Here is a 22925-nt window from a genome sequence, read left to right as displayed (position 1 = left end):
AAAGATTAGCTGATCTTAGGGGCAGGCAAAAAATTGGATAATCCAAAAACTTTCTGAAAATACCCTTGTTTATGTGTGCATGTGTATTTGTTCTTTATAACATGCTTTGTCTTAAAATTTCAAATCTTCACAAATTTAAAAGCTTTAAGTTTCTTTCACTTAGGAACGTAACAGCCTTAAAAGTTACCCATGCAAAGCCAATCAATGCAGTAAGATATCAAAGTAAAAATGGAGAAATTTTTTAAGGACAGACTTCATGAAATTTAGAAAACGTCCTGCCCTCCAGGTAATAGGATTATATGGGATATGTTATGTAAAAGTTCAGGAATTTCCAAAAATCACAGTAAGCCAGAAGGAAAGCAAATAAAAAAGGGGAGAGAATTATTGATAATTGGATATTTTTCTTTATAGGATGTTCACAGTGTGATATTTTGTCATTTATATCAGATTTCCACATTTTTTTTGTGATCCGGTATTTCACAGTAAAAAAATGAAACAGCTTGTCATCAGAGAAACATATTTTTTGTTCTTGGCTTCTAAGAAAGCAAGTTATTTTATCTTTCTACTGCGGAAATCTGTCATGCCTAATAACAAGACAATATTAAGAAAGAACAGGCTGCAACAGGATAGGGATTTCTGTTTACATTTATACCTAATTACAAATATATTTTACATATTTTCTATTCATTTGTATAATAATTTAGAGAGTAAAATGCTTATTCATAGATACTTCATATCCCAACATTTGCCTCCCTCACCTGCCACAGTAACCCTGTACTTCTTACCTAGTGCTTGCTCAGGATTTATGTCCACAAACAAATCATCAGATCCAGAAAGATTTTTTATATACATTTGTAAAACACAGCGGATCCATGATCTTATAGTCAAGGCTTGAAAAGAAACATGGCTTGAATGAGAAAGTGCTTCACATAATGTGCTGTAAAAACAAGTAGACGGATATTAAAAAATAAAAACGAAAAGCAGCATTATGTTACTGAGTTGGATATTAGAAACAGAGTGACTTCCTAACCCTCTTCCCCATTCCTGGTCTCACTTATTTTTCAGATGAGAACAGTCACGTAGATATGCACTGCTGAAAACGAGCACTACAGATGCAGCAGCTGCACTTCTGCTTTCCACTGTAATGTTCTAAAAGTGTTACCTCTATTTTCCCAGTGAAGGTACACCTGTAGGTTTATGCCAAAAAGAGGGTAAGGAAGAATAAGGGTGAAATGGGAAAAGAAAGGGGCATAAAACCAGTGAGGTAAGATAATAATGAAGGAAATTTTGAGGAAAAACTGGTGGCCCTTAGACATACAGGTCACAATGATAGAGGGGAGAAAAAAACTTAAAATATATTTCTGCGTGATTTCCCTGACAATTCAATTCCAGTCCCTCCTTTTGATCCCCTATCTAGAGGCAGTAATTACAAAGATTATTCACACAAAATTTCAAGTCTTTCAGAAAAGAAAAAAATTAAACAAAACTTGGAACAAAGTAAAAGGCCTGGATAAATCCAGTTTCTATTCTATTTGCAAGTGGGAGTGGAAAGGCTAGGAATGGCCTTGACTTAAACACAAAGTTTTATTTAAAGGTAAAACAAAAGACATGTAAATCACAGCTCAAAATGTTTTCTTTTATTAAATCCGTTTGAAAAACTGTCAAGAGAGAGCAAGCAATGCAGAAGAGCACACACTGCCTCTCTCTTCTCCCTCAGACTTTTGCAAGGATTTCTGAACACTTAAGGGAATAATCCATTTCCTAGTCCAGAGACGGAGCTCCCAGCAGCTTGCTGTGTTTTTTTTAAATGTTATTTTCATAGTTGATTAGGGTGAGAAGGGTCAAGGATTAAAGGAATGCAAATGAGACAATTTTTTTCCTTTCTGTGTCTGGGGGGAGAGGGGAGATACAGGGAGAAGATACACCCAGCTTCCCAACCGCTTCAGTACCTGGAGAAGCGGAATGACACCATCCCAGGTTCCCCAGGGTGGAACATACTCTGACCAGTGAGGTTCTTACATTCAATGATATTTTACTTTCTTTAGAATTTGGAGGTCTACGAAGTAGAACACTCTAGTTAGCCATATTGTAAAATATTTTTTATTAATTTCTGGTGATCAATCTACTCAGTTTGTACTATATTGATTTACATTTGCCAATACACTGTTTATTAAACACTACAATCCATGTAGGTCTTGTTAGAAGGGATTCTAAAAGTAATCCGACTGAAAGGCACAGAAAGACCACTGAGAAATTCTGCATGCAGTGACTCTGCTTAATGAACCTTCTTGGGAAAAAGAAAATCACTGCACCAACTCCACTTCACTTCTCTATACTTCTCTTCATTTTCACTGACGGGCAGCTTGGCTAAGAAATACATTGCCACTTAGACCTATATATTTAATTTTACTTTAGCTTGAGGTTTTCAAATTTTTAGTCAAAATTTCACTATATCCCATTTGTATTATAATTTTACTTATTGCATATCTTTTCAAATAAGGTTCCTAAGATATCTTCTTTGATGTAGCTAGATACTTATAGAAAAGGAAATCATGGGCCTGGCGCCATGGCCTAGTGGCTAAAGTCCTCGCTGTGCACATGCCGGGATCCCATATTGGCACTGGTTCTAATCCCAGTAGCCCTTCTTCCCATCCAGCTCCCTGCTTGTGGCCTGGGAAAGCAGTGAAGTTCGGTCCAAAGCCTTGGGACCCTGTACCCGCATGGGAGACCCGGAAGAAGCTCCTGGCTCCTGGCTTCGGATTGTCTCAGCTCCAGCAATTGTGGCCACTTGGAGTGAATCATAGGACGGAAGATCTTCCTCTCTGTCTCTCCTTCTCTTGTATATCTGACTTTGTAATAAAAATAAATAAATCTTTAAAAAAAATAAAAAAAAGAAAAGTAAATCACATTCAGGTGTAGTATTTTATTTTTGACTTCAGAAGTTGACAGCCAAATATTTAAAAATTAAGCTGTAATTAGGAAACATTATTAAATATAAAACTAAAATCATTTGAGTGTCTCACACATGTGGTAATAGTAACTGCATAATTTCTTTCACAATTAAGAATGTAAAAATAACAGTTCAAGATGATATAATAAGATAATCCTATAAAACATTTTTAAAGGGCTCAACCAGCAATGTATTTAATTAAGTAAAAGCCAACCAGGAAGCACAGTCTAGTTTTCCTCATATTACTAATGAAAAAATGCTATGAATCTATATCTTGCGGCTGGGTGAGTTTGGGAGGGGTTCGAGCCTTGGGTTTGGGGGCAAGTGCCGCTCCCCGCAGTGTGGCGGCTGTGAGGGTGCCCCTGCCGGGTCGGACCCAATGCTGGGGGCTCACACCAAAGACACTGCTGCAAGGCAGTGAATGAGTCCTCGGCCTCCCCCAGGACCAGGCCAGTACACCATGTGGTGCCAGGTTCTGCCTGCTGGCCGCCCGGCCAGGGAGCTCTGGGGTATTGGTTGTCTGAATCGCTGCTTAGGTAGCTCCAGGTTGATCCCACTGTGCTTCTGGGATCTTAGTCAATCCTAAACATTCCCAATGGCGGTAACTCTTCCTTTGAAGAAATTGGTAATGGAACGGAATGTACTGGGCAGGACTGAGCAAACCTTAGCCCTCAAGCAAAACTAGAAACCAGCATGGAGCACAGGTCATGCCAAGCCATGCTCTTGCACCTACTGGTCTACTTGAGTCAAGGACACTAAGCCACATTGTCTAAGGCAGAGGCCAGGACAAGTGAGGGACTGAGACAAGCTGAGTCAGAGCAACCACTGACAGGCGCATGATCTACAGCTAGGAACAGGCCCAGTTGGGGAGGTAAGGGGACACCTTAACTGGACTGAGGTTCCTACCAAGGGGCGCGTGTGCTGGAATGGGGGCTGCGTTCTATCTAGGAAACAGTTGCAATCTCCCTTGGCACTAGTGTGGGCTGGGATTGGATGCACCAGGCCAGGCCAGACCCCAACATCATCTAGTGTCCTGGAGAACCAGGGTGGATGTGGGACTGACTAGGCTGGGTCTCAACCCCCTACTGAGCCATGTGTGAGCTGTATGTAGGTATGGACCAGCCATGGCTGGGCTGAAACATCCAACAACAAGAACCAGAACGGGGTGAAAGCAAGCCAGGAAAAGCTACTGTTCCTGCTAGGACATGAGGTGAACTGAGTAGGGCTGGCTCAAGGACCCACTGGTATGCGCAAAATCTGGCATTGGGAGAGGTTCTGATGGAGGAGCCTGGGCAACTCTTCTGGCAGGACACAGTCCCTGCAGGTAAGCACAAGAAGCATGATAGGAAACAGCCCAGAATAGGCCATGGAAAGTTTCCTACTGGCATACATTTGGCATGGGTCAGGGGCAGACCAGGCTGAATCAGTTCATGTCATACACTGGTAAATCCAAACACCAGAACAGAGTGTGGGTCGAGCAGGGACTGGTCACGACAAAACCAGTGCACACTATGGAACGCTAGGTTGAGGTTGCCTGTACTGGATCTGACTGCAGCACCCAACCAGCACGTGCGAGATCCAGGAAGGGAGGGACAGAGCCGGTGGGGGGATTAAAGGGCTGGTCCCCTTGCCAGACAGCTACTCCCACTGGAGAGCTTGGGCTGGGATGGGGACAGACCAGACTAAGCAAGGCTGCAACACCTGTGCGCTGCACGTGGTCTAGATTAGGGAAAAGCCAGGCTAGGCGGATTATTCCTCCTGGTGCAAGCATAAATTAGAGTGGGTGAGGGATGTTTGGGCTTAGCCACAGCATCAACTGGAAGAAGCTGGCACTGGGGACTAATTCTGTCAAGTCAAATCACAGAACCACCAGAAGAGTGCATAAACCGGGACTGAGAGAGACCTGGGAGGGAAATAGTGGGTTCCCCACTCTTGGGTCACTACTCCCACAGGAGGGCATGAAAACTAGGTTGGGGGCTGGGGTGGCTAGACAGAGAGGCACTCAACAACATCCGTGAGGGCTGGAGAGTTGAGTTGGTTAGATGGAACTAAACTTTAATACCCACTGACAAGTACAAGAGCCAAATAGGATGTGGGACAGACTGGACTAGTCTGCTATACATACTGGCAAACCAGGATAGGGGGCGGGCCTGGTGGGGGTTATTGTGGGTCGCTCCGACTAGGCTGCAGCTCTCACTGGTTGATGCAAGGGCCAAGTGTGTGCTGGGCAGAGCCAGGCTGGACTGCAAACACGCATTGATTCCAGTGGAAGTCGGGGCTAAAAACAGAACCAACCCAGCAATTGAAACCACCAGCTGATCGTGGTGATGGACTGTGCCGGGCCCTCTGCTTGCTAGAACATACAAGAATCTGGTGTGGGAATACCTCAACGTTTCTTTGGAGATCTCCCCAATTGAACTGCTGGACTCAGAACCCTAGCCAAGAAAAGACAGAGGACAGAGCAAGTCAATCAACCACCTCAGCTATATGTTGACAGCAAAATACTGGGCAAATGAAGACTCTATGATGGACTGTGTCAATCAGTGGACGACCTCATCGAGTGAAACTGGCAGCGACTCATAACTGGAGAACTATTAAAACCATTTGAGCAAGGATCTCAGAGCATGCCCCACATCTGGGACTTTGGGTGGGTGGGAAACTGGGTGGGGCTTCTCCATCAATATCCCCCTTTACCTCAGATATATGATGGAAACAATATGGACATAATATTATTACCCACTTATGTATATCCCCTGAACCTTTTTTTTTTTGTTTAACGTAATTAACTATGTAAAGATTGTCAACAAAAATACAATAAAAAAAAATATTGGCAAAAAAAAATGCTATGACTCTGATAGGGAAAAAAAAAACCTGCCAAAGTGACAGTCTACTATAGTATATGTGCCAAATAAATGCTGAATTACCATAGGCTTATATTAACATGCATGTGTAAAAAAACCAACCAACCAATCAAAACAAAACAAAACAAAACCCACGTACCTGTTTTGTAGTAAATGACTTAAAAATCTTGCTACAACTTGGGGGCAGATGATATCATCCCAACCAAAAAGTTGAATTATTGATACAACTGGCTGAGGCTGAAGATCTGATGGAGCTGTGCTTGGCATGTCCATTGCTAGCAAAGTAAAATCTAGATTAAAATGAGAAAAACATAAGATGAGGAATTTTTTAAATTCTCTCTCCCCAAAAGAGTATCAAATAGTAAAATGCCCCATTTGCAGGTACACAGCAAACAGAAAGCTAAAACTGATCTAGCTTCATGCTGTCAAAGAAATTCCTTAAGCAACACCATCTAAATCACTAACATTCTCAAAGACTATCTCCACATTATCATTAAGAATCGTGACAATTTCCTCGATTACAAATTTCAATAACAGAGTATCTGCTAAGTCGGTCATTGAAAAGACCAATTTTTTTTATATTCATTTTTATTGGAAAGGCAGATATACAGAGAGGAGGAGAGACAGAGAGGAAGATATTCCATCCGCTAGTTCACTCCCCAAGCAGCCACAATGGCTGGAGCTGAGACAATCCGAAGCCAGGAGCCAGGAGCTCTTCCGGGTCTCCCACATGGGTGCAGGGTCCCAACGCTTTGGACCGAACTTCACTGCTTTCCCAGGCCACAAGCAGGGAGCTGGTTGGGAAACAGGGCTGCCGGGATTAGAACCAGTGCCCATACGGGATCTCGGCGCGTGCAAGGTGAGGACTTTAACCACTATGCTATTGCACCGGACCCGAAAAAACCCAATATTTTAAAAATATTTGTTTCAGTCTGCCTACTTGAGAATGGGAGAGAGGGAAGGGGAAAGATGGTAGATACAGCTTCGAGTTATCATCTGTTGTCTCACTTTTCACGTGTGTGGCAAGAACTACATTATTTTACATTCTAGTGCCTGCATAGCAGGAAGCTGGAGCCTAGAGTCAGAGCCTGACATTGAACTAGATACTGTAATATGGGAAATTGTGGTTTCAATTGGCATCTTAAGCTACTCGTGTAAATATGTTGTCCTGGAAAATAAATTTTTAAAAAACATTTCTAGCATCTACTCTTCTCCAATCAAGAAATTTGCTTGCCATCTGCCTCAGGTAAATGATTCACTCTTACAATAGAAGCCAAACACTCTGTTTTATTAAACAGTGATCTTCTATAATTGATAATAGTAAATTTCCTTCAGAATCTACTATATTTAGAAGTAATGATTTTTCAGCTGCTGATTCACCTCTGAAAGGTCTGTAGTAGCTGATGATCCCAGGTGGAAGCTGGTAGCCCAGAACTTTATCCAAGTTTTCCCTGAGTGCCTGGACCCAGACACCTAAGCCGCCTATCATCTACTGCTTCCCTGGGTTTGTTGGAAGCTGGAATTAGAACAGAGGTGTTACTTGGATCCAGGTACTCCCACAAGGGATGTCCCAAGTGGCAACCTAACCTCAACATTCTACATCCTGTCCCATCTTTTTTAACTAGAAAAAATTCATGCTTAAGTCCAACTCTTGTTCTTCTCCCTATATTTAACAATATCTGTTTCAGTATAGATAATTCTTATATAACATCAGTGACTAACTTTCATGTATTAACTGCAACCCTCAAGCTGGCCATCAGAAGTACCTGGAGTTCCTATATTTCCCAAGTCCAGTCAATTGTTCCCCTAAGGGCCACTGCACGTCCTCTTTCCTCTTCATCAGTGCCCATTGCCTTCTCTCTTCCCTCACTCTGCACTAATGGCCTGTCTTACTACTTCCCACAGAAACGAGAAACAGTACAAGATAATAGTTACAAATTCATACCACATTTACCTATCTGTTTCCATCTCGGCCTATTTACTCTACCTTCTCTTCTGTTATGGATGATTTGAGCACATCTTCTCTAGACACAAAATGAAATCTATTTTCTTTCAATATTATATATATGCATATATATGTATGTTAACTCTGGAATATTACTGTCAGTATTATTAAAGATACGTTTCCCATACAAACCAAAAAACCAAAATTGTCCCCTGTGATTACTGCTCTTACATTAGTTACAATTCTGAAACAGAGATATTAAAAGATTTATGCTATCAGCATTGTGGCGTGGCCGATAAAACCGCCACTTCCAATATCTTCATCCCATACAGAGGCCAGTTCTGAGTCCTAGCTGCTCCATTTACGAACCTGCTCCCTGCTAACGCACCTGAAAAAGCAGTGAACGATGGCTCAAGGACATGAGTCCCTGTACCCTAATGAGAGACCAGGAAGAAGCTCTGGCCTTGGTCTTGTTAAGCCATGGCTGTTGCAGCCTTTTGGAGAATGAATCAATGGATGGAAAACTTTTGTCTCTCCCTCTCTGTAGCTTCATCTTTCAAATAAAATCAATCTTCAATAAAAAAGTAGTTTTCACACTTAAAATCTGTGGTCTATACCTTTGCACAGTAGAAGGTGCAGGCTCATTATCCAAGTGCATAATTAACATATCTATCTGGGTATCAACGGACATCTTAAAACTAAAATCTGCCCTCAAAATATCTGCTTCTGCTGTAACTCTCTGTAAGTGGCTGTCTGCATGTTTTGATTACCACCAAGTTCTGTCAGCTCCACCTTCAAATCAGAAATCTGACCTCTTCCCAAGACCCCTCAACAGTCTCTTAACTAGCCTCCATGTTAGACAGAGAAGCTACCAACCAGCGGTATCATATCCCTATTTAAATATCTGCAGTTGCTTCCAATTTCAGAGTAAAAGTGAAACTGTTATATAAATAATAAGGCAGACCACAAACTAGTTCTCCGTTATTTCACGAACAATATATATCAGACTTTTCTGTCCCTTTCCTACTTGATAGGATCTTTTTTATTGCTTCCCTGTGGTCCCACAAACACATGACAGATTTTTTTTTTTTAAAAAGATTTATCTACTTTTATTGAAAAGTCAGATTTACAGAAAGACCTTTTATCTGCTGGTTCACTCCCCAACTGGTTGCAATGGCCAGAACTGAGCCAATTTGAAGTAAGGAGCTTCTTCCATGTCTCCCACACAGGTGCAGGCTTCCTTGGCTTTGGGCCGTCCTCTGCTGCTTTCCCATGGCACAAGTAGGGGGCGTGAACTAGCTGGGATATGAACCAGCACTCATATGGGATCCCTGGCACATGCAAGGTGAGGTCTTTATCCACTAGGCTACCGCACTGGGCCCACGACAGATGCTATTTGGCTTTCAATTCTGCATCTCACCTCATTCAGGTAAATGCTCAAATGTTACTTATTCAGGGCTTCCTGATTATGCTATCTAAAATTACAACTTGCATTTTTCATGTTTCTTTGCAACATTTATCACTATCAAACACATTAGACATTCTAATGATGTGATTGATTAGTGTCTCCAAGTAGACCACAACCTGCACAAGAACAGCCCTTCTTGTCCTGTTTTCTCCTTTGGCATACCCCCAATGCCTACGAAGGTGGATATTCAGTGATTTACACAATTACTTAGAACTATTTAACAATCATACAAAAAGTGTACATATTTATGGGGTACGAGGTTCCAATGCAGGAAATCACTTCCATCTAAAACATAAAACCTTTATTTCAGGGTCTGGCACAGTGACCTAGTGGCTAAATCCTCGCCCTGCAACTGCTGGGGTCCCAAATGGGCATCGATTTCTTGTCCCAGCTGCTCCACTTCCCTTCCAGTTCCCTACGCATGGCCTGGGAAAGCACTAGAGGATGACCTGAAGTTTTAGAACTCTGTACCCACATGGGAAAACCAGAACCTCCTGGTTCCTGGCTTCAAATCAGCTCAGCTCTGGCCCTTGTGGACACTTAGGAAGTGAACCAGCAGATGAAAGATCTCTTTATCTCTGTCTAATCTTTATCTCTGTAGATACGCCTTTCAAATAAAAAACAAATCTTAAAAACCAAAAAAACTTTACTTCAAATCAAACCCCCAAACACCTACATTTTGCTTTATACATGAATTCATATACCATTTACTTTATAAAACAGCACTGATTAAACTAATACTATTTTTTCTTGGATGCCAGTTGGGAAGGTCAATGTAAGAATGATAACTCTGGGCCCGGCGCCGTAGCGTAGCGGCTGAAGTCCTCGCGTTAAACGTGCCAGGATCCCATACGGACTCCAGTTCTAATCCCAGCAGCCCCACTTCCCATCCAGCTCCCTGCTTGTGGCCTGGGAAAGCAGTGAAGGTCGGTCCAAAGCCTGGGGACCCTGCACCCGTGTAGGAGACCCAGAAGCTCTTGGCTCCTGGCTTCAGATTGTCTCAGCTCCAGCCATTGCAGTTACTTGGGGAGTGAATCATCAGACAGAAGATCTTCCTCTCCATCTCTCTTCCTTTGTGTATAACTGACTTTCCAATAAAAATAAATATTTTTAAAAATATATGATTAAAAAACGATAACTCATATTATCTATTAATGACTGCTGTGCTGAAATTGATTAGATATCAATCAGTTTCACAGACATTACAGTGGTTGAAAACCAATGCCCAGTCACAATTCTTCAATCTGTCATTGTAAAGTCTGAATTATCAAAGTACTACCAGGATTAAAGATCTCTACAAATCTATATTTTTTCTTTTACGTGGTTGTGTTTGTGGATCAGCTTTCTTCAGCCACAGCAAGGTAAAACAAATGGTGTAGATATTAGTTTTTAAAGTATCATATACGGATATATTCACATCTTTAAATAAATTTATTGTGAATAAATATAGTCACTCCAATGATCTACCTATTTCAGTACCCTTCCATTAATTTTGAACAAAATCCCTTTGAGAAAGACAATAATCACTTCTTAGAAAACTGCATATATGCATATTTAAATTCTTACTTACAGCTTCATGTCATTCCCAGTTCTCTAAAGCCTACAGGCATTCTTAGTCCAGTAATCAAATTAATTAAGTAAAAGTTAAAACATACATACATTTTCTTAGATGTCATAACAATAACATTACATATGTTGAATACCATTCTGATTTCATCTTTTTGGAGATATTTACTCAATATTCTTTTATGTTTTATACAAACTTAGTTTATGTTATAATTAGATAGCAGTTCATAGAATTTAAAATAAACTACTTGAATTACATAATTAGTTTTTTTCCAAATACTTTGCACACAGAAAAAGTTTATGTATATTCAGTATCCTTATCGCTGAAAAGTATCTTATATCTTTAGCAAATAATCAATTTGATCATAATTGTAAAATGTACATTTTGATCGACCTTTCTCAATGTAAAAGTCCTTAAAATATTGTAATAAGCAAGAGCTTGTTACCAAGCAAATATGAGAAAAAAGAACCTGACAAAGAACTTTCTAAAAACAATGGCAGTATGGAGTTAACTTGCCACTGACCTGCAGCTGCATCTGCGAGTTGTGAGAGAGGTACTATTTCTGTCATCCTCTGGCTCTTCAAAAATGAAAAGAAATGTTTCCACAGTGTACTGGCAACTGCAGCAAGATGGCGCTCTTTAGCCAATAATGAAGACTGCACAACTAAGTCCATATTTTCTCTTTGAAGTTCCTGACACAACTGCTGATGTATATTCCTAAAAAGAAATGAAAATACAGCTACTATTCAGCAAATGCTTACAGAATTCTTCTTTAAAGGTATTTGGTCTTTTTCATTTATACTATATGAAAACCGAAGGGCCATTTTATGTAAGTAAAACCTTTATGCCAAGACATAATGTATTTCTGGTTATTTGATGGATGAATGATGGCATGTTAAGCACCATAAAGTTAATGTTAATTACTAATGTCAACCATTAATTATATGCTTTTTAATATGTCAGATCCAAATGAGGCAGCTTCGCAGTGAAGGTTTGCATTTTGTAATTCATGTATGACAAGTGATTTTACTTACAATCTAGACATGAAAAAAATTGTAAACCAGTTTCTCTTAAGGATTTTAGGACATGAATGTACCAAGAGAAAGGTAAGTATCTCTCAGTTATGCACAATAGTTTAAATCAGAATGTTTTCAGGTACAGAAAAGACACAAGATCTTGCGTTAGCATAAAAAAAGGTTGTATATAAGAAAGTCCATCAGAAATTGACATAGTGGACGGTAATAAGAAAAAAAATCACACTTTGTCATTCATAAAATAACTCAGAGTTTTATCCGAAATCTTAATTGTCATAACTTATCTTTCCTATGCAATTCAATTGAAAATTCAGGTATATGTCTCTAAACCTACCTTCGTAGAAACTTTCTTCAGGAATTAAGACTACCAAAATAAGAGGAGGCTTTCTTGGTTATCTGGAATAGAAGGCATTAGTGCAATGCACCCCAGCAATTAATCATAAGATGTAACTATGTTGCTATTTCTGCTTGTGTATATTACTGTATATCAACTACAATAGACATAAATGCATAGATATCATCCTCACCTTTGCCCTACAATTATAAAACAATTAAAAATGAAAATGCGGTAAATGACTTCTTTTAATACAGAAGCAATTTTCCAAAGGAAAAATAACTGTTTTTTTTAAGGTAATAAGTATTATATTAGTTCTAATAAAATTCTTCTGACATGTCTTAAACACTTTATCCAATGAAAGTACACATTACAAAAAGTAATATCACAAAATACAGAATTAGCACAAGTTCCTAGGTAATTTCACAAAATCATTCAACAAGTTGCAAAGTTATATCTTGTAATATTTCATGTAACTACATATAAGAAAATTCTAAATATTAATTAAATATATTAGGATCTTATATCTTTCCATTGGAAATCCAAAACAATCATGGAGCACTAACAAAGCTTGAAGCCAATAAAAAGGTATATGAACGCCTAGAGAAATAATCTTAGAGAAGTAATTCTTCTAAATACTAATCAAATATGCTATGTCTCCTCTGTGTAAAAGTCTACTTGATTCATACTATCAGTGGCCAGAAAAAACATTTCAAGTCCTTGAGCTTAGGGTAAGATACATAAGAAAAAGATAATCTATTTGGCAACTAACTGAACTGCCTACATCAAAATAGCAAAGTTCATGAATACACTTCTACACATGAAAATCCAAGGAAAGTAAATGTTGTCATTTCCACTTTCTTACACATTTTTCAAAGTGCACTCATTTCAATTGATGACATAGTATATATACATATGATGGATTTTGTACACTATTTTTACATAAGTGATTTTATTCATTAAGTAAAACCAATTCTTTAGGAATGAGTAACATTCCTGATCATTTTTATGTACTAGAAATTCTTCTAATTAAAAATAAACAATTTGAGCTCAGCACAATAACGTAGTGGTTAAAGTCCTCGCCTTGCACGTGCCAAGATCCCATATGGGCGCCAGTTCTAATCTCAGCGGCCCTGCTTCCCATCCAGCTCCCTGTTTGTGCCCTGGGAAAGCAGTTGAGGACAGCCCAAAGCCTTGGGACCCCGCACCCATGTGGGAAACCCAGAAAGAATTTCCTGGTTCCTGGCTTCGGATTGTCTCAGCTCCAGCCCTTGTGGCCGCTTAGGGAGTGAATCATCGGACGGAAGATCTTCCTCTGTATCTCTCCTTCTCTCTGCATATCTGCCTTTCCAATAAAAGAATAAATAAATCTTTTAAAAAAATAAAATAAACAACTTATGAAATGAGTCACCAATCTTTTTTATAGATGATAAAAGCTGATAGCAGCAAAGCTAAATGAAAGGCCCTTGGGGTCACATGGCTATGCAGGGCTGGCCTTATATTAGGAACTAAGTTTGACTCTGAAACTCACTTTTTCCCTACATACTAAGATAAACATAAATTTTAAAAGGACTGAAATAAAAACACTGATAAATTTTCTTGTTTTTTCAACCCTTTTGAAGCAATTTCAGCAAGCTAAGGTAACAATACATATTTTAAGGAAAAAAAAAATACTGAGAAAGACTCAAATATGTACAAATTTAGACCTCTCCAGAACAAAATGTTGGGAATCAGGGAGAGTAATAATGAGATTTATGTGGAGATATCATTCAGGACTCTAATTCTACTAAGTACAAAACAAAATTGGAATGATAAGCTGTTAATGTTCAAGCTAAATCAGACTGAATTAAAAGAGAGATTACCTGCTATCTTAAAACAGAAAAATGTTAAAGATTTTGCAATAATTTCACTAAACAGAAAGGAATCAGAGTGCCAACACTGGAAATGCCAAGGATTTCCTACAATGGAATCTGAGACAAAAATCAAATTTCTGCATTATAGCCTAGTAGCTAGAAATACTCCTGCAGTCACAAGCTCTGTGAACCAGAAGGAAATAAAAAAGGAACTACACAAAAACTACCAAAAAGCAAATTTTTAAGATTAGATGTGATTATTGCCTATGTGTCAAGAACATATTTACAGAACTGTAAACATTAAAAGACATCCATCCCATTACTAGAAGACACAATGTAAAAGAATAAAACACAAAACATGTGAGATATGCAATAACGACTAAAATATAGCTCTAGATGCCATGGCTGTTCTATAAAACATTCTATAAAACATTACCTACCTTATTTAATAAACAAAACAATAGAGAAGTATATTTGTCATAAGCCAATCTCAAAAGGAAAAATATCATGTTCTTTCTGATATAAGGTAAGATTCATGTAAAAATGAAAGAAAGTTATATAAGTGAACAAGTATATACATGGATTCCCATGGATGAAATGTATAATGGAGACTATTATACCATGAAGTGAAGATATGTTGCACTATGCATCTCTACTCCCAAATAAAAAGAAGACTCCCAGTGAAACAGTTGAATATACCTTGACAAATGTGATATTAGACTTTTTACCTTTGTCTATAACTACAATGCCATGATGCAATCACATAGCAGAATGCTAAGCTTGTAACTGTTGCTGAAAGACTATACTACCATGATAATATGGAAGAAAATGATGGAAGTGGAAAATGGAAAGGGATAAAGAGGAAGGAAAGGAAGCAATCCCTTTTAAGAAAAATAATAAAAAATAATTTTGAAAAGAAAAAACATTTGTTGTATACACAGTAAAATGTGATTTCTGGACAAGATACTAACACAAGATGTAATTTTTTTAAAATTAAAGATTTATTTATTTTTATTGGAAAGGCAGATATACAGAGAGGAGGGGAGACAGAGAGGATCTTCCACCCGATGGTCCACTTCCCAAGTGATTGCAATGGCTGGAGCTGAGACAATCCAAAACCAGGAGGCAGGAGCTCTTCTGGGTCTCCCAGGCAGGTGCAGGGTCCCAAGGTTTTGGGCTGCCCTCACCTGCTTTCCCAGGCTACAGGCAGGGAGCTAGATGGGAAGCAGGGCCACTGGGATTAGAACGGCGCCCATATGGGATCTCGGCACTTGCAAGGCGAGGACTTCAACCACTACGCTCTCACGCAAGCCCCAAGATATAATATCTTAAGAGCACTTGGTGAATGTTTTGTGTTCACATGTGCTTTCTTAATCTGATTGTTCTTTTGTTCCACTTCCTGTTTTTCTGTTTTATCTGTTTTATTTGCCAGCCTGCTATTAGTCTGGACTCTTGGTAGCTGACCCGCCCTAATCACATATGCTCTGGGAATATTTACTGCACTATTCCTTATGGGTTTTGTTTGCAATCTTCGTGTATTCTTGTTTCTCTTGTAGGAGAATAATATACAACATCCTAGTGGTGGGCACTTGGTACAAGGGTTAAGATGCAACTTGAGAGACTCTTGCATCCTATATTGGAATGCCTGCATTTGAGTCCTGACTCTACTTCCAATTCCAGCTTCCTGCAATGTATACTTTGGGAAGCAGTAGGTGACAGCTCAAGAACTTGGGTGCTGACTACTTACCCACACGGGAGGACTGTTTTTGACCTGATTCAGTAACAATTATTGTGAGCATTTGGGGGACTGAACAAGAGGACAGAAGATCTTTATATCACTCAGTTTCCCTGTGTTTCAAATAAAATAAAATGAATAATTGATATTGAATATTTCCAATATATAAAGGAAAAGTTGTTTACTGAAGGATCTTGCTCTAACACAAAAGGCATACATACTATGTGATCAACAAGAGCTAACAGAAAAGCAAGAGATGAGCAGCAAAAATTAATTTCCTTGTTTTAGCTCTACTCCAAAAAAGTCAGCTTTTAAAAATTTACATTAATTAAAAAGTCAACGAAACTCTAAATTACAGTGAGTGATTACTGCAACTATCTTATTGAACTAACTAATGTAAACTTTAATGGGAATCAGGATGTACTGTGCAACAATTTTTAATTCCAGTTACATACACACAGACACACAAAAAACCTAAGACACGCTGAATTCTACTGTCATACTTGTACACCTTTATGGGCTATAATCTGCCTCACTATCCCAATGAAATATAACGTAATAAGTGACACTAAAAAAAAGAGCTTCAAAGCCAGAGTTACTATAAGATTCATCAATCCAATTAATTGTACTTTCAATAAATATATAGCAAAACAAAACAAAAAACTCAAAACCTCTATGTGTAAAGAGACTTCTCTAAAGCCCGTGTATAACAGGATGGTAGCTTCAGTCCTGACTTCCAACCTTACACATGTAGAAATTGTCAACAAGCAATTGAACTTGTCAACAGAAACCAGATTGACAAGTTAACAACCCAAGCTTGAGTAATGGATGCCTGTTGACACTGGTGTGTTTGAACCCACATGGTGGAAGAAATGAGTGCTAGAGGGAAAGAAGGAATAGAGTATGTTAGATTAAAGCAAGGAGTTTGTGGACTGTTTTGATTTCAGGCCTGAAATGGATTGAAAAGGCAGAGCACTAACAGTGATTCTGACAGTCCTATTTATGCACTATGTGTGTGTGTGTGGGGGGGGGGGCTCCTTAAGCTAAAAGGAGAATTATTTAAATTCTAGGTTGGCACCCTGAAAAATTTCAGATTCAGTTTTTCATCTAGATGCCAAGGAAATCCTAAATCATTTAAAACATTTGATACATTGTGAGGCAAGATAATAGGCACATTATATTCACATTGTTACTACTTCTACATTCTAACAGCCATTCTCTTACCGGCAGGACAGCCCATTACAAAGACAAGGGCTTTGCAGACAGACATATCAGAGCATAAATTCTATCCTGTCAAATACTGCTGGATAGCCATTTCCTCACCTATCACAAGTATTACATAGCATGCATTCAATAAACGGAGGAACTGTTATTATGAGCCAGAGAACTCTCTAAAAATGATAATATGCCTGAGTCATGTTAGTAAGTAGCAAAACTGGGATGTGATCCCAAGAAGTCATGCTGGCTTTACCACTCCAACTTACAATTGCTATGCTACAGCTGTCTCAAACACCTTTTTCCACGCCCAAAATAATACAGGTATCAACTGTTACATTGTTACATTCATTCATATACTAAGTACTTAATAAAGGTGATTATAAGGTAGTCTAATAGTCAATCCCAAGTGGCACAAGGAGGCCCACAAATTAAATTTGAATACTTCTGGGGACTATAGGGTATTCTATAGGAATCCCAAAGATCAACCATGTGCATAAATAAAAATTTTTCTACAGAGGACACCTGGTACCCTAACAGAGGATGGAGGACAGAAAAAAATCAATCAACTACCCCAGCCAAGTGTTGGCAGTGACTACCTGGGCAAGCAGAGTTTCTAAGGTGGACTATGTCAGCCAGTGGAGTCTGGAGAGATTTTATCTTGACTGGAGTGGCAAGGTCGGCAACAACACAGAACTGCTGAACTATCAAAACCATTTGAGCAGGACCCCTGGAGCATGCTCCACATTGGGGACCCTGGGATGGTTGGGAGGCCAGGTGTGGCATCTCCCCTTATCTCTCCCCTTCCCCCAGATACAGGAAGGAAAGAAGAGAAGGTGGAAACAATGGGCTCACCCACTTTGCTCTAGCTTTTGACCCTTTGCATCCTGATCAAATATGCAAAAAATATAAAAAATAAAATTTATACAAGACAAATATTTTCTATATCCACAATTCAGTTACTCTGCAAGAGTGGGAAAATAGAACAAATCAAGAATTCAGTGATGAAGTTATCACATCAAGAATGCCTATACTGGCCAATGCCTTGGCTCCGTGGATTAACCCTGTGCTTGCAGGCACTGGCATCCCATCTGGGCGCTGGTTCTAGACCCAGTTGCTCAACTTTCCATCCAGCTTCCTGTTTGCGACCTGAAAAAGCAGCAGAGGATGGCCCAAAGCGTCGAGATCCTGCACCCTAATGGGAGATCCAGATAAACCTCCAAGCTCCTGGCTTCAGTCTGGCTCAGCTCTGGTTGTTTCAGCCACTTAGGAAGTGAAACAGCAGTTGGAAAATTTCTCTGTCTCTCATTCTTGTTATAAAATCTGCTTTTCAAATAAAAATAAATAAATCTTAAAGACCGCCTATACTAATGGATCTTTAAGGTTTTATGAACTAACTTTGATGAAATACTTAAAAAGAAATTCACCTGCCTGATCCCCAAAGCAATAGCTGCTACTAGTACAAAAATATGCTAATAAAGAGTCATGCTAATTAGAAAACAGCATTATACTTTCATTCATGTTGATTATAGTTCTCAACTTTAGTTCTTTGGTGACATTTCATCAGATTTTATTATATATTAAAATAAGAATCTTCTCAGTAGTTCCAAAATTTCCAAAAATACTGATGTTCTGGGCTTGCTAACGATCTTTCTGAATTTTCAACAGTAAGACCTGAGTGTAGTACTTGTTTTTAAGTTAATACTCAGTAAGTCTTGGGAGGGATACAAGACTTTATTTTTCCATCAGACAGGTATTGGCAGCCCACAAGTCATATTATCAGTAGTCACCTTCCTGGGTTTTCTCATCTATACATCGGGAGCAATAAAGATACCTACAGAATTAAATTCACTAATAAAGTCCCTCAGAATAGGATTAGCACATTTTTCTCAATATGTAATCTTTGATTCTCTGATGAAAAGATAAAAATGTTTACTTTATTTACTGAACATGCCCTATTTAATTCTTGCCACACAGAGATGACAATATTATGAGGCCAGGGACCATACTAAAAAAAACACAATTCTGTGATGGAACAGGGTTGAAAATCACCCCCTCTATACTCTGCAGCTATAAAGTATGAAACAACCCTTTCTTTCAAATAGGGATCATTGAGGGAAAGAACTGTTAAAAACTGGTTAGGTGAACAGGAGGAAAGTAATAATACAAATTTACATATAAATATCCATTCACTTCCTCTCTAACTCAAACATATAATGTCTAAATTGTAGGAAGCAGACACAAAGGAAACAAAACAAATAAAAATACTGGTCTTTCAGATTTTATATTCTAACAAGAAACTGGTCAATAAACAAATAGATACAGAATACCTCAGCATGAAGTAAGCTCTATGAATAATAAGAAATAAGGGGTGGTGGGGTTAACATTTTAGCTAGGAAGACCAAGAAAAGATGACATTTTTGCACAGCTGCAAGTATGTAAGGGAGTGGAAATACTTGGATACACAAAGAAAGTGTATTCCAGAGAAAAGCAGCAGCAGTGCAAAGGTACCGAGGCTAGGTAGTTTCAGGAACAAAATCTGTGAGGCCAATGTAGCTCGAGTTCAACATACAACAGCAAAAAAAAAAAGCAGACGAGGTGAGGAACAGACTGGGTTCCAGATGAAATGTCATGGTGTAAATCTTGGATAAAATCATAGGGCATCAGAAGTCACAAAGGCACAAATGCATTTTATAACATAAAAGAAATACACAAAAGGGCAAAGTGTTTGAAGGATGAAAACAAAGGATTTAGTATGACTCTAATGATGAGGTGCTTTTTTTGTTTTGTTTTTGAGAAGGATAGACAGAAAGATCTTTCATCAGCTGGGTCACTCCCCAAATGACAACAATGACCAGAACTGAGCAGATCAGAAACTAGGAGCTAGGATCACATTCCAGGTCTCCCATACAAATGTAAGGCCCCAACGGTTTGAGCCATCCTCTGCTGCCTTCCCAGACAATAAGCATAGAGCTGGAATGGAAGTGGAGCAGCCAGGATACAAACTGGTGCCAATATGGGGTGTTTAACGCTTACAGGTAGAAGATTAGCCCATTGAGCCACTGTGCCAGCCTAGATAGCTTTTATAGTATCATTAGAAAGGAATAAATTTAAGACTAGAAATGGAGGCCTATTTGTTAAGTCACATATTTTCTTCACAATCTCAGTCATTTTGTCCAATGCTAATGATACAATAAAGTGATTAGGGAGATCTTACTATAAGGAATCACTCAACAATTTTGAAGAGGAGATTGATAATAAAAATAGTGCTTTGGGAAAGATTAATCTGAAAATGACAGAATGGGTCTGAGTAAGAACTAATGAGAGACAAGAAAGAAAAAACAGGAGTGTCCTGTAGACATCTTGGCAGAAGCAAACATAACTATCTGAATTATTTTAAGAAGCAAAAAGAGGGGTGGGCATTTGTTACAACACTTAAGAAATTAATTAAACACTCTTATTGCATAAGGGAGGGCCTGGCTTTGAGTCCTGCATCTGCAAATGACGGGCCAAGTACTTGGGCCCTTTTCTCCCACATGGGAACCTCTGAGTTCTAGGTTCCTGGCTTCACCCTGCCTCAGTCCTGGTTGTTGGAGTCATTTGGGGAGACAATTTAGTGCCTGCCTCTCTGTTTTTCAAATAATAAAGTTATAAAGCTTTCTTAAAAAGCAGAAACCAAGTCAACATTAATTATTTTGTGTTGTGTGAGAGTAAATTTACCTAACTCCAAGGTTTAAGGGGACAGAAATTGAAGTTAGCAAGGGCAATTAACAATTATAGAGTATTTTACTTTAATTGGAAACGGAAAACTTAAGGAACAATATCAAAAAATATCTTGAGAATCTGGACATAGATCACATTCAGGAATCATTCTGCCCAGTAATTCAATTCACTGTAAGGAACATGTCTACGTCTGCTACTTACTGCTACATGAGGCAGTCCGTTGGATGCTGCCAAATGTGGTCCTGTTTTCACAGAATGCACAGTTAAGTGCTGAATCAGGGGACTTTAATAAAAACTTTATGCAAGTTGTATTAGCTAACTAGAAAATAATAACCAAGAAAGAAGCAAAATAAGTAAAGCATAGTGATAACTGTATGGTCTACAAGTGTAATCACAATTTTGGTTATTGCCAAAAGAAAAAAGATCAGTGGAAAGAATGAGGGGGCCCGGTGTGACGGACTAGCAGCCAAAGTCCTCGCCTTGAACACGCTAGGATCCCATATGGGCTGCAGTTCTAACCTGGCGGCTCCACTTCCCATCCAGCTCCCTGCTTGTGGCCTGGGAAAGCAGTCGAGGACGGCCCAAAGCCTTGGGACCCTGTACCTGCCTGGGAGACCAGGAGGAGGCTCCAGGTTCCTGGCTTTGGATTGGCACAGCACTGGCTGCTGAGGTCACTTGGCAAGTGAATCATTGGACAGAAGATCTTCCTCTCTGTTTCTCCTCCTCTCTGTATATCCGCCTTTCCAATAAAATAAATAAATAAAACTTAAAAAAAATTGAATGAAAAGTGTAACTACAATGTTGAAGATCAGGTAATTGAAGACCACAATGCATCAAAAAAGACCCAAGTGAACAATTCTTAAAGGTACAGAGATTCAATCAAGAAAAAGTCCAATTCATATGCCCAACATATCTCTCCCTCTTTGGTTCATTCTTAAGTTTATGTAGAGCTTATAGGGATTACTTACATATTGTACACAGAATTAACATTTGAACACTACATTCGTCTCTCAGTAAACCAAAATGAGCATGGAGGACTAACATGAGTAAGCCTGATCCGTAAGAATCAACATTACTGATACAACATACAGCAAAATGGGGGTTCTACTGTACTCTGCTAAGTAGAATGTTTGTTTTTGTAGTAATTATTTCTGCCATTTATTCTGTTTTGGGGGACAGTTCAATCTATGATCATAAAGTAATAGACCTGAAAAAAACACATAGTATGTTCACACTAGATGTTCAGATTTAAGTTTTATAGCACCCGAAGATGCCTTAGGGGAAATGGCTGAAGATAAAGACTAAAATTAAGGTTTGAGCGATGTTATGTAACATTATAACTATTAGAAAATATGGGTAGAAAAACATCTTGACTTAGGAAACCTTTAAAAAAGAAAGAGAGCAAGAGAAAGAACAATCATCATCCAACCACGCCAATTAAAAGGGGTTAAAAAGCTACTTCAGTTTTCTAACAACTCAGCACAGAACATTCACGACGTATTAAACAGATACTTTATATGTATTACACTTACTCTTAGCAGATTTTATTCATTTCTTGCTGTTTTCACTTTCCATTCATAACTGGCAGCTCTTTCTCTGCTATTTTAATTTTCTCTAGGTATAAGGTGGTAAGTTTATAAACCTTTGGAGAGTTCTGTTTTAAATTGAGTTAGTAAAACCATCCTCCAAAAAAACAGCTTAGCTCTCACCCTCCTGGCAGGTTCTCCTAAAAACAGCAGTACACAGCATTATCCTCTAAAGCCACCTGTAATCATTCAACCACATATTACAAATTTGTCTAGCTGCCATACGCTACGTGAGAAAATCTACTTTGCCTTAAAAAAATTCAAGAGTTATTTGAAGAGTAAAGGCACCAATCTTTTGTGCTGCAATAAACCACAAAAAGTAACCTACCACTGAATTTCACTTGTGTTTTTCCTAATTGTTAGCAATAAATTCCCAAAAAGAAAGGGTCTAATAGTAATGTTGACTGATTCTTAACTGCATCAACCAAGTGTTCATAGTAAAATTTGTCATAGTAAAATTTGCACCATAATTTACCTTAATGGACTAGGTGTATAAATAAATATTGAAAATGTCCAGCCTCCTTCCTTCTCCATTTAAATCAAATCCAATTCTATGTCAACAGAGATTGTACCAACGTATAATTACAAAAGCTAATGCATTGGGAAAAGTAGTGTTCCTGGCTAAATAACTTTTCTAAAGCTGCTTAAGCATTT

General features: G+C 38.7%; 1 protein-coding gene across 1 annotated transcript in view; it reads right to left on the bottom strand.

Moving 5' to 3' along the window:
* MMS22L (MMS22 like, DNA repair protein) overlaps window positions 1-22925 on the bottom strand; it is a 117321-nt gene that overhangs the window by 27492 nt on the left and 66904 nt on the right. The window contains exons 15-17 of the mRNA XM_004580365.4: window positions 11315-11508; window positions 5951-6101; window positions 786-937 (exon numbers count right to left, since the gene is read on the bottom strand). Coding sequence (XP_004580422.2) covers window positions 786-937; window positions 5951-6101; window positions 11315-11508 — 497 coding nt within the window. The remainder of the gene's footprint in view (window positions 1-785; window positions 938-5950; window positions 6102-11314; window positions 11509-22925) is intronic.

This window comes from Ochotona princeps, chromosome 1 (assembly GCF_030435755.1).
Source record: "Ochotona princeps isolate mOchPri1 chromosome 1, mOchPri1.hap1, whole genome shotgun sequence".
Lineage (NCBI taxonomy): Eukaryota > Metazoa > Chordata > Mammalia > Lagomorpha > Ochotonidae > Ochotona > Ochotona princeps.
This window is presented reverse-complemented; position numbering and strand designations above follow the sequence as displayed.